Source organism: Macrobrachium rosenbergii, chromosome 47 (assembly GCF_040412425.1).
Source record: "Macrobrachium rosenbergii isolate ZJJX-2024 chromosome 47, ASM4041242v1, whole genome shotgun sequence".
In the NCBI taxonomy this organism is placed as follows: Eukaryota; Metazoa; Arthropoda; class Malacostraca; order Decapoda; family Palaemonidae; genus Macrobrachium; species Macrobrachium rosenbergii.
In genome coordinates, this window is record NC_089787.1 from 45,273,420 (window position 1) to 45,286,963 (window position 13,544).

Sequence of the window (13,544 nt, forward strand, 5' to 3'; positions counted from 1 at the left end):
TTTGCCGAAAGTTATCCATATGTAGAGACCTCAGGTTTGTGTGTTAGGAATCTTGGTGTTAATTCTGCTTTAATGGCTACAGTTTGAGATACCTGTTAGTTATGCAAGTTTTTATTTTAAGGTTGTAACTTAGGTGGTTGGACTCTACTCTTTAGCCCAGGAAGTAGTAGCAGATCTGGTGGTATCTGCTTTTAATGTTCAAGATTCTGTAGACTATCCTCAATCTGGACTTTTTCTGTTTGGTATCTATCAGGGCAAAGAATTGTAAGTGCTCCATTTCTTCTAGGCGTTTCATCAGCCCTGCCATATCAACCAAATTTAGATTCAGGCTATTTTAAAAGTAATGGTGTAGGGGCTTTTTCTTTGACACAGTTAGTGCAGGACCTTATTCATAAATCTTAATACTATAGTTTTCTCCCCATATATCAAAAGACCCTTAACCTAATATATCAATCTTAATACTGTAGTGTTCCCCCCCACTATGGTCTCTGAGACTTCTTCTTCAGATTGAGAGTTAACTTGCTCAACATCAGCCAATATTATTTCGTCAATATCTTTCTCCCTACTGGAGAGATCAACTCCTAGTTTTTTATTCCAACTACGGTTAAACTTTCTTTGCTGAAAGTGTGTCGAGATCAGCACCTTTTAGGATTTAGCATCTTATATGGAGGAACAGGGAAGAAGGGCAGCCTGACCAAGTGTTTTTGTTTCTGCAATCTGGCAGCTTCTCGTTCTCTCCCTATTTTCTTCACTCCTCTGCCTTATCTCCTCCCCTAATTGCAACTGCTCTTCTAATTGTCTCCTTCTTGGGAGTGATTCTTTTACTATCGTTTCATCATCCCTTTCATAATATTCTAATCCTTTGTCCTCTGAAGGGAAATCTCAGTTCTTACGTTTGTGCTTCATTTTACCTGTGGATCAGGTAAAAAGGGAGCCCGTAATTCTACCCTAACATACTCAAGCAAACTGCAAGAAAAAAAAGAAAAACCAAAGATTAATACTAAGACAAACAAAACAAAATGAACAACACGATTTAAAAAACACAAGCCTCTTCTCACAAACCCAATTTTCCATACTACCACCACAATGGGTTTGTGGTGAGGCAACTGTAATTTTTTTAGAAATCATAGTTATTTTTTCAGAAAAGTTACTTTTTCACAAACCATTACTAATAATTGAAGTTCCCACCTTCCAGTTCTGCTCTTTTATCTTCTAATTGGCCAGACTACTCAAAAGCGGAGACTCCATTAGGATCTGCAGTTAGCATTTACTGTACAGAGATAATTGTTGGCTGTTGCTTTTCTGTTGGTGAATAAATGGAGACTGACATGTCTGGGATTTTGTTAATCATGAATTTGGTATGGAACTTTGCTTTTTTTTCCAGAAGAAACTGCAAATTATTTGTTGTGATGTGTTTTGGTTTAAGAAATTTTAATATAATCTTTCTTGTTTTGCAGAATTCCACACAATAAAGCTTGGAGTACGCTCGAGTACACAGATCCCCATCATACAATTATCGACCCTCCTACTAATCTGGAAAACTGTCAAAGAATGGGTATCATGGCAACCTTTAAGACATTTGAAGAGTTTGAACTTTACTTTGATGACATCATGAATTTCTTCCAGCCTTCAGAGTCAATGACACTAGAGGGAGAGTTGAGTCCTCGAGATCAACTTGGTTCTTCTGTCAAATTTGGAACATCTCTCTCTGACTTCATGAGCAAAACCCAGGTAGGAGTTTACTCCATATTTGCAAATCTCTTAAATAGTAATTTTTTTATAATGTACATAAAAGCAAACTCTTAACTTTCAGTTGTACGTTTAACCCTTTCACTGTGTGGGGCTGATTTCCTCATTCATTAAAAGGTCTCATCCGTGACATGGGACTGATCTCCTCAGTCACTATTCTTTTGGTTCTAGTTAGGCAGCTGGTAAGAGATAATGGGTTTCCCTTGTCATTGTAAGGAGCTTTTGTCTAGATTCTGGCGACAAATGGCAACATATATTTAAGTTAGAGAAAAACCTACCTTAGATAATTTTTTGACCTCAGGTTTTGTCAGAGATGATTATGAATCAGAGGAAATGACTGAGGAGAAAGCAGATTTGTCAAACACCAGAGGTGGCGTGAGTAAACAAAGAAAATGAGGTATCACACTGAAATGAATCAATAACAAAAGCTGCATAACTCAGTATTTGAATAATTACCTGCATTTCACTTGCATATTTTATAACTGCCATTATAAAACATTATACAGGAATAACATAATAGTACAGTGTAATATTATAACAGTAATGAAAATAACAACGAATCTAAATACAGATATGAAAGGAAGAAAAGTAGTCAGTTATACAATCAGTGGGCACTGCTCTCGTCACTAGAGGCGATAACAGGCTCACAGTGAAATGGTTAAACATTTCAGATGAAATGCCATACTGCTTGTTGTTGCAGCTACTATATATGAGATATAAAGCTATCAGGTGACAACTTATTCTTTGTCTAAGATATCTTATTATCACAGCTCACGTGGAAGTCATTTGGAAGAGTGATAGGGTTGTCTTGAACTATACAGTATGTGAGACATAAAGCTACCAGGTGACAGCTTATTATTTGTCTCAGCTCTCTTATTATCACAGCTCACTTGGAAGTCATTTGGACTTGTGATAAGGTTGTGTTATTGTTCATATACTCGTATTTTTTCCTTTTGTGTTAAAGTGAATATTGTTTTTCCTCAAAGAAGAACACACTTGTAAGGCCTTATACTACCAGGTAAGATTGAATACTCAAACCAATTCAACTATCATTCCACTGCTCTTACTTCTGCTGGAATTAACATCTATTATAACTATGCCCAAGCTTACTTTCTAAATAAACTCTTGGATCCAAGAGCCTTCTCTCTGATTGTCAGCATGTAACCCATAAAGCAAGATCAATTGGTAATCTCTTTATCTTACCTTACTCTTGTCATTGTCGCAGGAACTTTGAGGAAGGAATCAGAAGTCATTGCTTTTGATGTTGGTGTGAGGCACCACTATGTTCTAAAGAATGTAGGAATTCTTATAGTTTTTGTCCAGTTGTATGGGTATTTTCCCTACGGATATTGTTTTAACTTAAGTTGGTTAGTTTTTTATGTTACTTTTAAAAGCTCTTGGGAAATTGGTGGTTGTTGTGAAATATATAGTAGCCTTCAAAAAAATTATTTTATCAAGCATATCCTTAAGTCATTCAGTCACTATCTTCCAGGAAACCAAGGATCCCATACATATTATGAACATTGGCATATGCATGGAGGAAGAGAAAGATGATTCAGTTTTAAGCGAGCAGTTTTCTGTTTTTTGTGCAAGCAAGAAGAAGGAATTATGTGAAGCAGGTATTCGGCGTATCACCTTTGTCATATTTTACAAACAACATTTTCCAAGATACTTTACTTTCAGGTGAGTGAAATTTTGCAGGCAAATTGTGTTCTGTGGTATTTTTACAGTGTGTGAATGATTGTTGTATCATGACATTATTCATAATCTTATGCATATAGATTAGTAGACTTTCTTTATGATGATGTTGCCTTGTTAGATGGCAGTTCATTAACTGTCCCGATTTAAATTTACTCATGTAACATTACAAGAAGAAAAATAATAGATACTTTCCATGGGAACTGGAAATAACTGTATGTTAGTGTCTTTTCATTGTGCAATGGAGTTTTAACTGCAACCAGGCAAAATTATTTTCTTGCATGATTTCCTTTTTTATGTTAGATTTAAGGTGGGGTGTAATGTGTGACAATAATTAAACATTTTTCAGCTATATTACTTTGTACTTTTGCTGTTGCATTCATTTTAGTATGCAAATAAATATTGTGTTTACTAAACTTTAGAGAATGATACTTAACTTCTAAGATGAAGCCTCTTACAGTGTGTGTTAGTTTGTTTAGTCTTCAGTAGGATTTAAATATAGAGTATGCAAAAGACTTGCACAGTTCAACTAATGTATTTCATTATTGTAAATGTATGCCAACTCCTTTTTTACATGTGAATTGGACATTCCAATAGGGTCTTTGGGCTTTAGTACATATCTGTGCCCTTCTTTCCATTGGGATATAGGCTACACTAATGTTCTCAAGATAATACAAGCTGTGGTTTTTCATATACATACAACCTTTATTATTTATGATATTTGTGAATAAACATAGATAGGGAGAGAACTCCATTTGGTAGCCCATTGGTTATGTAGCCATTGATACAAACTGCCTGCATTAAGTGGAAAGGTTGAACCAGACCACAGGTGGAAAATGTCATAAACCTATTATGTATTATGTATTATAATTTAAAGTGAAATGGTCTTTAAGTGGAGAATATGCCCTTATGACATAAAACTTCCATATTACCACGAGAAACTACATTTTTAATAGTAATGTACAATATCGGTTATTATTGTTACTTCTTGATTTCTGTAGTTAATTGCTAGAGTTAAGAACTAAGTCATCTTTCTCAAGCAGCTCATTATTCACTTGCAACCAGACGCTTTGGTTCTCCAATCTCACAGATGTTAGATCACTTTCTTGATTGTAAAACCAAAAGAATTTAGTGAAGCATTTTATGATTTCCAACCTGCAAACATATCAACAGTTTTCTACCCTTTTGGCATTATCAGCCAAAATCTAACTCAGAAGTTAGACAGAAATATCTCATACCCTCAGTGCTGTTCATCATGTATTGAATAGTTATGTATATTTGATTTATGGGTAAATATGAATCACTGTAATACTTCAGTAAAATACTAACCTTCCAATCATGGGAATTGGCTGAATATTTGTTTTGACATGCGAATGAAAAGTGCATGTGTTTTATTTGTTCTCTGTGCATTGATATATGCTGCAGGCAGCTATCACTAAATGCCAAATTACCCCTTAACTTGTAATTCTTGTTGTTTTAGTATTATTCATGACTGGATGTGTGAAATGGTGGTTTGTATGATATAGAAGACTGGATAGTTTCAAAAGTTTTATTTATTACACTTTACTATGACAATACTGTAGGGCCTGGCTTCTCCATGATTCTTCCTTTTCACCTGACAGGGGAATGGATGATGTTTGTATGCAGTGATTGGTATGATCAAGAGGCATTTTACTAATATTTATGCTTATCTTTATTTTCTACTGCAGACCTAGAAACCAGTTGAAACACATACAAAAATCAGTTGATTCCAGGTATGACTGGCTGGCATTATTGTACGCAGTACTGATTTTGAATAAAAAGTTGTTGTCTCGTCTGCTAACTTGCCATTTGCTTCCAGTTGGGAAATAATATGTTGATAGTGCTTTAAAACCTATGAACCTGGGAGGAAGATCTATATTGGTTTTAATCACTATTAGTCTTGTGGGAGCATGGGAGACTTGACTTGGATGCAGTTAACAGTATTTACAGGTGCATGAAACTTTGTTGCAGGGATTATAAAAGTTCACGTATTTAATAGCACCTATAAAATATGTAATAATAAAATATTAAGGATAAACTGCAAAAGATTGTTTACATATTCCTGGTTAGTGAACAAAATTTTGGTACTTTTGTTTTGCACTTTTTTTTATACTGCCTGGAAAAAATAATGCTTATATGCTAAATGGGACACATAACAATTCTAAGTATTATAATGCTTGCAATTGGGTTTCATGTGTATATTAGGCAAACTGATGATAAATTTGGGCTCTTTACTAATTGAATAAAGCACTCAGGCTCCCAGGCTCTCTTAACATAATCAGATATCTTACACATTGTTATTTCATGAAGAAAATAGGCTAGTAACCAAATGTTGCCTTGGGATTATAGTTTGTTTGTGGTAAGTTCATTGGCTTTATTTTTTCATTAGTTATTGTTTTCAGTCTATACATAGTGCAATGACCAAGTTTGAAGGACTTTCATGAAGGTTCATGATGCTGAAATATTTTGTCATGGGTTGTTGAGCGCTGTGTTTCTATGGAGAATAAAAGAAATCTCTCTCTCTCTCTCTCTCTCTCTCTCTCTCTCTCTCTCTCTCTCTCTCTCTCTCTCTCTCTCTCTCTCTCTCTCTCTCTCTCTCTCTCTCTCTCTCTCTCTCTCATATTAAGACCTGTTGAACAAAAGAAAGTCTCAGATTTGCTACTCTGATAAAGATTATGGTACAGTGAATATTATTACCCCATTGAAATGTAAACAATCCTTTCAACTATGCTCTTAATTATAATTCATTTGTATCTTCTGTAATTAAGAGTGGTCATAAGGGTTCTTCTTGCTTTTTAACAATATTTGTATGAATGGCGCTGGATTTTTTGACAAGTTATTGTTTCAATAAGTAATGTAGAAATTAGTGTTTAATGTTGTGAAGGAGCAGTGTAAAAGTTTACGAATGAAAGAGAATGATAGAACTAACATGCTCATGTTACATCTTTTTTTGTAGGCTTGGTAGGTTTGGGCCGTACACTTTAGAATGTTTGTGGCAGTTGTATAGGAAGTTTGATACAGTTAAGTGGTACAGTACTGTACTTTAATTTGTAATATTATGATGCCTTTGTAATGCTTGTGCCAGCTATATGTAGGATGTTGAACTTATAAATGGCAGTCGTATACTACTATTCAGTACTGATCAACCCTGACTATGGAAACAAAGTATTTTAGAATATTGTACTATTTGTTTTTAGTAAGAGCCAGGTACTGCACATTACCATAATTAATATTAAGTATAAACATTTGGTATTAAATGAAATCAACACTATTTACTATATACACTTCATCAAAAATGATGATTGTTTTTTATTTTGATACTGTAATTGCAATTTTTTAAAACCTACTTTTTCTTTAATGGAAAGCTCAGTGCACTTTTACATACTGGTGTCTAATAGTGTATATACAGTCAGTAAAATATGAAGTAAAAATAATACAGTAATACAGTACACTGTATAGAAAAGCAGAGTAGAATTATAAAAGAGAACTCGAAGATCAGGAAATCAATAGAGCATTAAAAAAATAGAATAGACAATTTTTTTAGTATTAAAACAATTGTGTATTCAGATATAATTTTATGCTACTGTATTGTTCTATATATTTCCATGTAATACTAAAACAATTAGTATTGTTTTAGTATTAAATGGAAAAGCAGAAGGCACAGAGTCAACAAATATGACGTGACATGTGGTTCCAAGACCTTCACAAAGCTCACTCTCACTACAGTCAAAACAGCTATGCCATCTTACTTATGTGGAGGGAAGGCAGCAGAACAAAGCAAAAGTAAGGACAGTGGTGGATGCAAGTGTGGGCAAAAGGAAGCTTTCCTCTGCCCTTCCCTCACAGTACCTATTTATGGCTTGTGGCTGATGATAGTACTGCAACACCAAAAATATTTTTCAAATATAGCTCCTGTGACATCTTAATCATTTGAAGAAGAAAATATAGACACAAGTTTAAAAATGCTGATGATTATTGTTTCAGTATAGATTTTAGATACCATTTAGCTTTTAGCTGTTTTTCCTCTAGAAGAACTGAAAACATTGTCTTTTTCCTAGTTATCTGTGGGCCTATATACACCATTCCTTGAATCTGTAAAGGTCTGGGTTTTAACTGCTGACACCTGATGCACTAGTTACTTGACTTGGCAAACACAGCCAGCAACTATTTCCAAGTGCATCACTGTTTCCTTAGTGTGAAAGGGTAATTCATGTTGGTTTTTATTTGTGTGGGGTTACTGTATGGATACAAATTTTCCATTGATGGTAAATTTTATACTTAAATTTTGTATTTTGGCAAATGGTTAGCTATCTTTATTTGAAAGCAACTACTGTAGGTCTAGCTTTGTGTATGTTATTGAAGATTTAAAACTGACTTTTATATCAACTTGCCATTTTTGTCCAGACATATCTTGGCATCCAGAGTGTGATTGTTGCTTCCAATTCTGAATTATTTTCCCAGCATCCCAGTGTAGCCTGGCTCTTATTTTTTATTATTTACTGTATGTTTGTTTGTTTCTACTGATATTCATCAGGAGTGGAGGCATTAGAAGCAACTAGTTCACTAGTGGAATTCTCTCTCTCTCTCTCTCTCTCTCTCTCTCTCTCTCTCTCTCTCTCTCTCTCTCTCTCTCTCTCTCTCTCTCTTTATAGTGAAAGTTTGGCATTGAACATTTTGATAAGCATATCTGACAGTGGCATCCTCCACGCCTATCAGAGAGCCTTGTAGATGCTTGTTTAGGTGAAGAGACCAGTTTTAATGGAAAGATATAACTGCTCTCATTGAGGGCATCTGCTATCACATTCCAAACTCACTTTCCGAATGGCTGTTCACATCTTGATTTGTTCATAAATCCAGCTTGATATATGCAAAGTCAATACATACAGTACAGTTTATGTTTTTTCTTACTAAAACACAATACATGTGTACTAGTAATGTACTGTATTTTATAGAGTACTTTATCAATATGCATGATATATAAAACCCAAATAAGTACTAAATTGTGATGATAATACTGTAATACAACTTATAGAGCACTTTACTAATATGAATGATATAATTAAACCTAAATACATTAAGTACTAAATTGTGATGATGATAATAGTACAATTTATAGAATGCTTTACTAACACGAATGATACATAAAACCTAAATACATTAAGCAAATTTATGATAATAATACAGTAAAGTACAGTTGTTTTTCTTACCTTTGAAAGTGGTGTCATAGGCTTGACGTGATGGATGATAAGAGGAGGAGAGGCAATGTGAAATTACTGGGGTGGCGGGTCGTCAATGTCAATGTCTTCTTCGGGAAGGATTTCTTTGGCATCACTTTGTTCAGAAAGGATTGCTTTGGCAAGGATTTCTACATCATCACTTTCTTCTTCAGTTTGGGAGGCTGTTGAGGTTGAAAGCAGCTGTTTTCTTTTCATCGTATATAATATGATAACACTGGATAGCATTGTTGATGGTTGTTGCTACTTTTGAGAATCTCTTAACATTTGGGTCCTGATTCTCAAAAATACTCAGAGCTTTTTCTGTAAGAGAAAACCCTTCGGCGGGTCAATTCTGTTTCAAACTTCTTTAAAGGGAAAAGTCCATTAAGTTCTCATTCATCAGCTCCTCTGAATGACTCTCAAACAGTTCTTCAAAGTTCTCTTCCCCTAAGTCAAGCTGTAGTTTTTCACTTGAGTCAACAGGACTGCTAACGATTCCCTTTGCCGCTGCCTCTTGATGAAATCCCTAGAAATCATTAACAACTGTGGGCATAAAGCCATTCATGATCCATTCATGTTTATGTCACTTACCTCACACTATGCAACATCAATATTCTTTATACAATTGTAACTATTGTAACCCTTTCAGAAATCACGTAAGGTCGTACCTGGGTCATTTACCTCCTTCAATGCTTACCTGTACATACGGTTAGTGAAGTATTTCTTGAAATTTGCTATTACACCTTGATCCATTGGCTGAATGGGTGAAGTTGTTTTAGGGAATAAATAAACAATTTTAACACCCAGATGGAAATCATCTAAGTGTAGAGGGTGACCAGGGGCATTATCAGAAATTAAGAGAATCTTGAAAGGAATCCTGTTCTCGCTGCAGTTCAACTTGACTTCAGGAACAAAGTGATGAAAAACCAGTCTTCAGATACAGGAAGAGTAACCCAGGCTTTGTTATTAGATATCCATATTGTGGGTAGAGAACTTTTTGTGATATTTTTCAGTGCCTGTGGAGAGGTTTTAACTTCAAGTCTCCCAATGCGTTGCCACCCAGAAGTAAAGTTAGCCCATCCTTCACTGCCTTAAATCCTGGCATCGACTTCTCATGGATAATGTATGTTTTTTCTGGCATTTTTTTTCCAGAAAAAGCCTCTCTCGTCAATGTTAAAAATTTGTTGATGGGTATTACCTTCCTTATCAATTTTTTCTTTGAGTATCTCAGGAAATTTTTCAGCTGCTTCTTTGTCGACACTCGGTGACTCACCAGTAACACTCATGTTATGCAAGTTAGCGTGTTTATGAAACAATGAAACCATCTATGACTTGCAGCAAATATTTCATCTTCAGCACTTTCGCCAGCCTTAGCCTTCAAGTTATCGAAAAGGCTTATAGCTTTTTCCTGAATCAGCATAAGGCTAAGCACTACACATCTTTGTCTCTGGTGCTCCATCCAGATACCCAAAAGTTTTTTCATTTCTTCTACCACCCTCCCCCTCTCTCTTATAATTGTTTACTGCATGGGTACAGCACTTTTTACGTGTTCCATAATTCCAGCTTTGTTCTTAAAGATTGTGCTGATAGTCAATTGATTTATACCATATTGGTGTGCCACCTCAACCATTTTTTCACCACTTTCTAATTTCTTTGTCAATACCACTTTTGTTTCCATTTAGATAGCTTACCACTTTTAATCACTTCCACTATCTTTACTTGCTTTATGCTTGCCAATAGCCATGATAGATAAAGGATAGGCTAGATATTTCACAATAGAATCACAAAAATTATTTGGAGCACAAGAGATTATGTCTTACCACTTGCGTAGGCTTGCGGGTCTGGGACAGCATATTGGCATCAGCTACAGTGCTGTTCGGCGTGGGTGGCGGCAGAAATTGTAACTAAGCCAAGGTGTGCAATACAAAATTTGAACTTATGGGTGGTGGACAGAACTCTCGGAACAAATTTTGATTTATGATTGCAGTTGTTCATATCTCTGAAGTCACTGTGTTTTGTATTACTTTGTGAGGACTTCTGTGATAGTTTTCTCTAACTCTGCTCAGTGGGCTTGGTAAACTTTTTATTATAATAATCATCCTACTCTGTAAGGCTGAGCTTTTTATTATACTTAAAAATAATCATCTTACTCTGTAAACGAACACTATGTCAAAATGAGAGTATGTGGTATGGGGAATGATTTGCACAATAAAAATATCAGCTTCTGAAAAGCACTCATCAACTGTGCCCATCACATACAAGGCTTTTTTCTTCTGTTCATCCTTGGACTTCACATGACTCTGTAAAACTTCTATATCTGTGCAAAGAAAGAACAAGGGTCAAATCAGTTCAGTTAATCAGACCAATTGCTCTCGTGTTGAGAATATCAGTTACACTGTGAGTATTTAGGTGTGCTGAGTGACGATTTTATTTTGCAAAATCCTGTACAATTGTTATCACGTATTGAGTTAGTCAGCCCTGGACCAGGTTTATGTTCCATGAAAGTTGAGTGATTTGTCCCAAAAATCTACTGGTATCTGGAACTCTTTCTTATCAGTTTTCATTTTGATTATATACTTTATTAGAGGAGAATCTTAATGTATTGTTTGACATCTTATTCCTGGTGTTTCAGATGATCAGTTTTGTATATTAACTATAAAACTTCTTGCAGGAACACGTAGTAAACACTCAAGGAATAATTGTGTAGCATCATGTAGTCATAAGTGAATTTTAGCAAGACATTGTTCTTATTTGTGGTTTTAGAGGTTTGGTTCAACTGTAGTTTGTGTTGATTTTATCCATTGTATGGTATGTAGTTCTAGACATTACGTACACACATTTATTGTCCATTGCAGTTTGTACCTGTAAGAAAATATAGTTTAATGAGTTATTGATCATGGGAAATTTGCTCTTAGGGCTCGGGATGAATTTGATGAAGACCGAATTTACCGCCACTTAGAACCTGCACTGGCTTTCCAGTTGGAGATTAATCGTCTAAGAACTTATGATTTAGAAGCTTTACCAACTGCAAACCGCAAGATGCATTTGTATCTTGCTAAAGCCAAGGTATGGTTTTACATCTTACAGTTTAATCTTGTTTGGAGAATTTAATAGAGGTATAATGTAGAGATTTATTTTTTATTATGAAAAATGTGGCTGGAAAATGGTAATAATGTAACTAGTACATATAGCAAATAATTTAAATTTAATTAATGGCAGGTTGCAGATGGCCAAGAGGTTACAGACTACAGATTTTTCATCCGGTCCATAATTCGTCATTCAGATCTTATCACAAAGGAAGCTTCATTCGAATACCTAGAGAAAGAAGGAGAGAAACTTCTGTTGGAAGCAATGGATGAATTGGAAATTGCTTTCTCTCACCCTCTAGCAAAGAGAACAGACTGCAATCATGTCTTCTTGAATTTTGTCCCAACTGTGATAATGAATCCATCCAAGGTAAGAATACCTTTTATTGAATGGCATTTTGGAGTAGTATAAGAGATACATTAGTTTTTTGGAGACAAGAACATTGAAGGCAGAATATGTTATCTTTCTTCATATAAATTTGTCCCTACATTACAGATTGTAAAACTTGTGGTGCTGATTTTAAAGGCAAGATTTAACTGAGGAATCTTGTTTAGACCCAGATGCAGGAATATAAATAAATTTGCAGGTCTTCTATTAACCCTTAATGGGTGGGAATCCTTATATGAGTATCTACAATAGGTTTTGGGTGATGGACAGAAATCCTCATATGAGTATTAATATGCGCCATTCAGTTTGGATGAATTTACTGGGAAAGATGTTCATAGTACTTCAGTGGTCAATAAATGACTTATGGGAACTATTTACCTCAGCTTGGGAGAGACATTGATCAGTATGCCTTGAGATTTCAGAGGGGAATGTATTACCTCTCTGCCACTCCAGGACATCTTTTTATTTATTTGCTCATAAATATACCCATGGAATGCTGTTAGTTTCAGTTCTTATCTTTTATGATAGTATGTCAGCTATAATTGTAATTTTGAAAAGAAAAGTGCAAAGAAGTATTAGAAAAAACATGTATACCTCGCAAAAAGTTACTGCATCTCCCCATCTCAGTAAATCTCATAAATATTTTACAAATATACTCTGAATTTGTTACTGATTTTTAGTTCTTATCTGTTATGATATTGTGTGAGCTGTAATTATAATTTTTTGAAATAAAATAAAATAAATTATTAGAAAAAACAAGCATAACTTGGTAAAATTAACATATTTTTACGAGTGTCTTGTAAAAGAGGCCCCTTTCAGGGTTGTAAATAGTCACTTTCAACTTCCTGTGGAGGGTAGGGGAAAATTTTTCAAATTTTTTTTCTTACACCATGTGCATTTGCATATCTTCCTCTTTTCATTGATGTGTTTTTTCTTAAATTGGTCAGCCTTAAAGTTTGCCCGGTCTGGGGCTGTGCTTGATATATATTTAGCTTGTCCCTTGAGGCTTAAATAGAAACATTTTACTCTTTGACATGAATTTATCATTTGTTGAATAAGTTCATGTGATTTTATAATTTAAATGTTTTGCACATTTTGTGCTTACATAGAATACATGAATTATGAATAAGTTAGAAGTTCTGACATTGTAAGAATGACGTAGTGCATAATTTTTCCAATGCACTGTAGTTGAGTGGGTTTTTATGTTAAGTGGTTACCGTGCTATATTTTAAAATTTTATATAGTCAACACAAGGTATTCATATCTTTGTATAAGTGCCGGTGATGGAATTATGTTCTTTCATTTCTGATAAGTAATATTACATTAATATATACATTAAATGAAAAGCCAAGAAAAAGTTAAACAGTTGCAAATGCTATTATTTTT

The 13,544-nt window shown here is 34.7% G+C and overlaps 1 protein-coding gene across 14 annotated transcripts in view; it reads left to right on the forward strand.

Moving 5' to 3' along the window:
• Positions 1-13,544, forward strand: part of ACC (acetyl-CoA carboxylase) — a 183,557-nt gene that overhangs the window by 99,976 nt on the left and 70,037 nt on the right. For 8 of the 14 annotated variants that reach the window (XM_067090785.1, XM_067090789.1, XM_067090783.1 and 5 more), the window contains exons 23-26: positions 1,458-1,731; positions 3,242-3,432; positions 11,600-11,750; positions 11,904-12,140. In XM_067090785.1, coding sequence (XP_066946886.1) covers positions 1,458-1,731; positions 3,242-3,432; positions 11,600-11,750; positions 11,904-12,140 — 853 coding nt within the window. Of the gene's footprint in view, positions 1-1,457; positions 1,732-3,241; positions 3,433-5,156; positions 5,202-11,599; positions 11,751-11,903; positions 12,141-13,544 lie in introns of all 14 variants that reach the window. The other 6 variants (XM_067090781.1, XM_067090779.1, XM_067090776.1 and 3 more) reach the window with 1 other exon arrangement.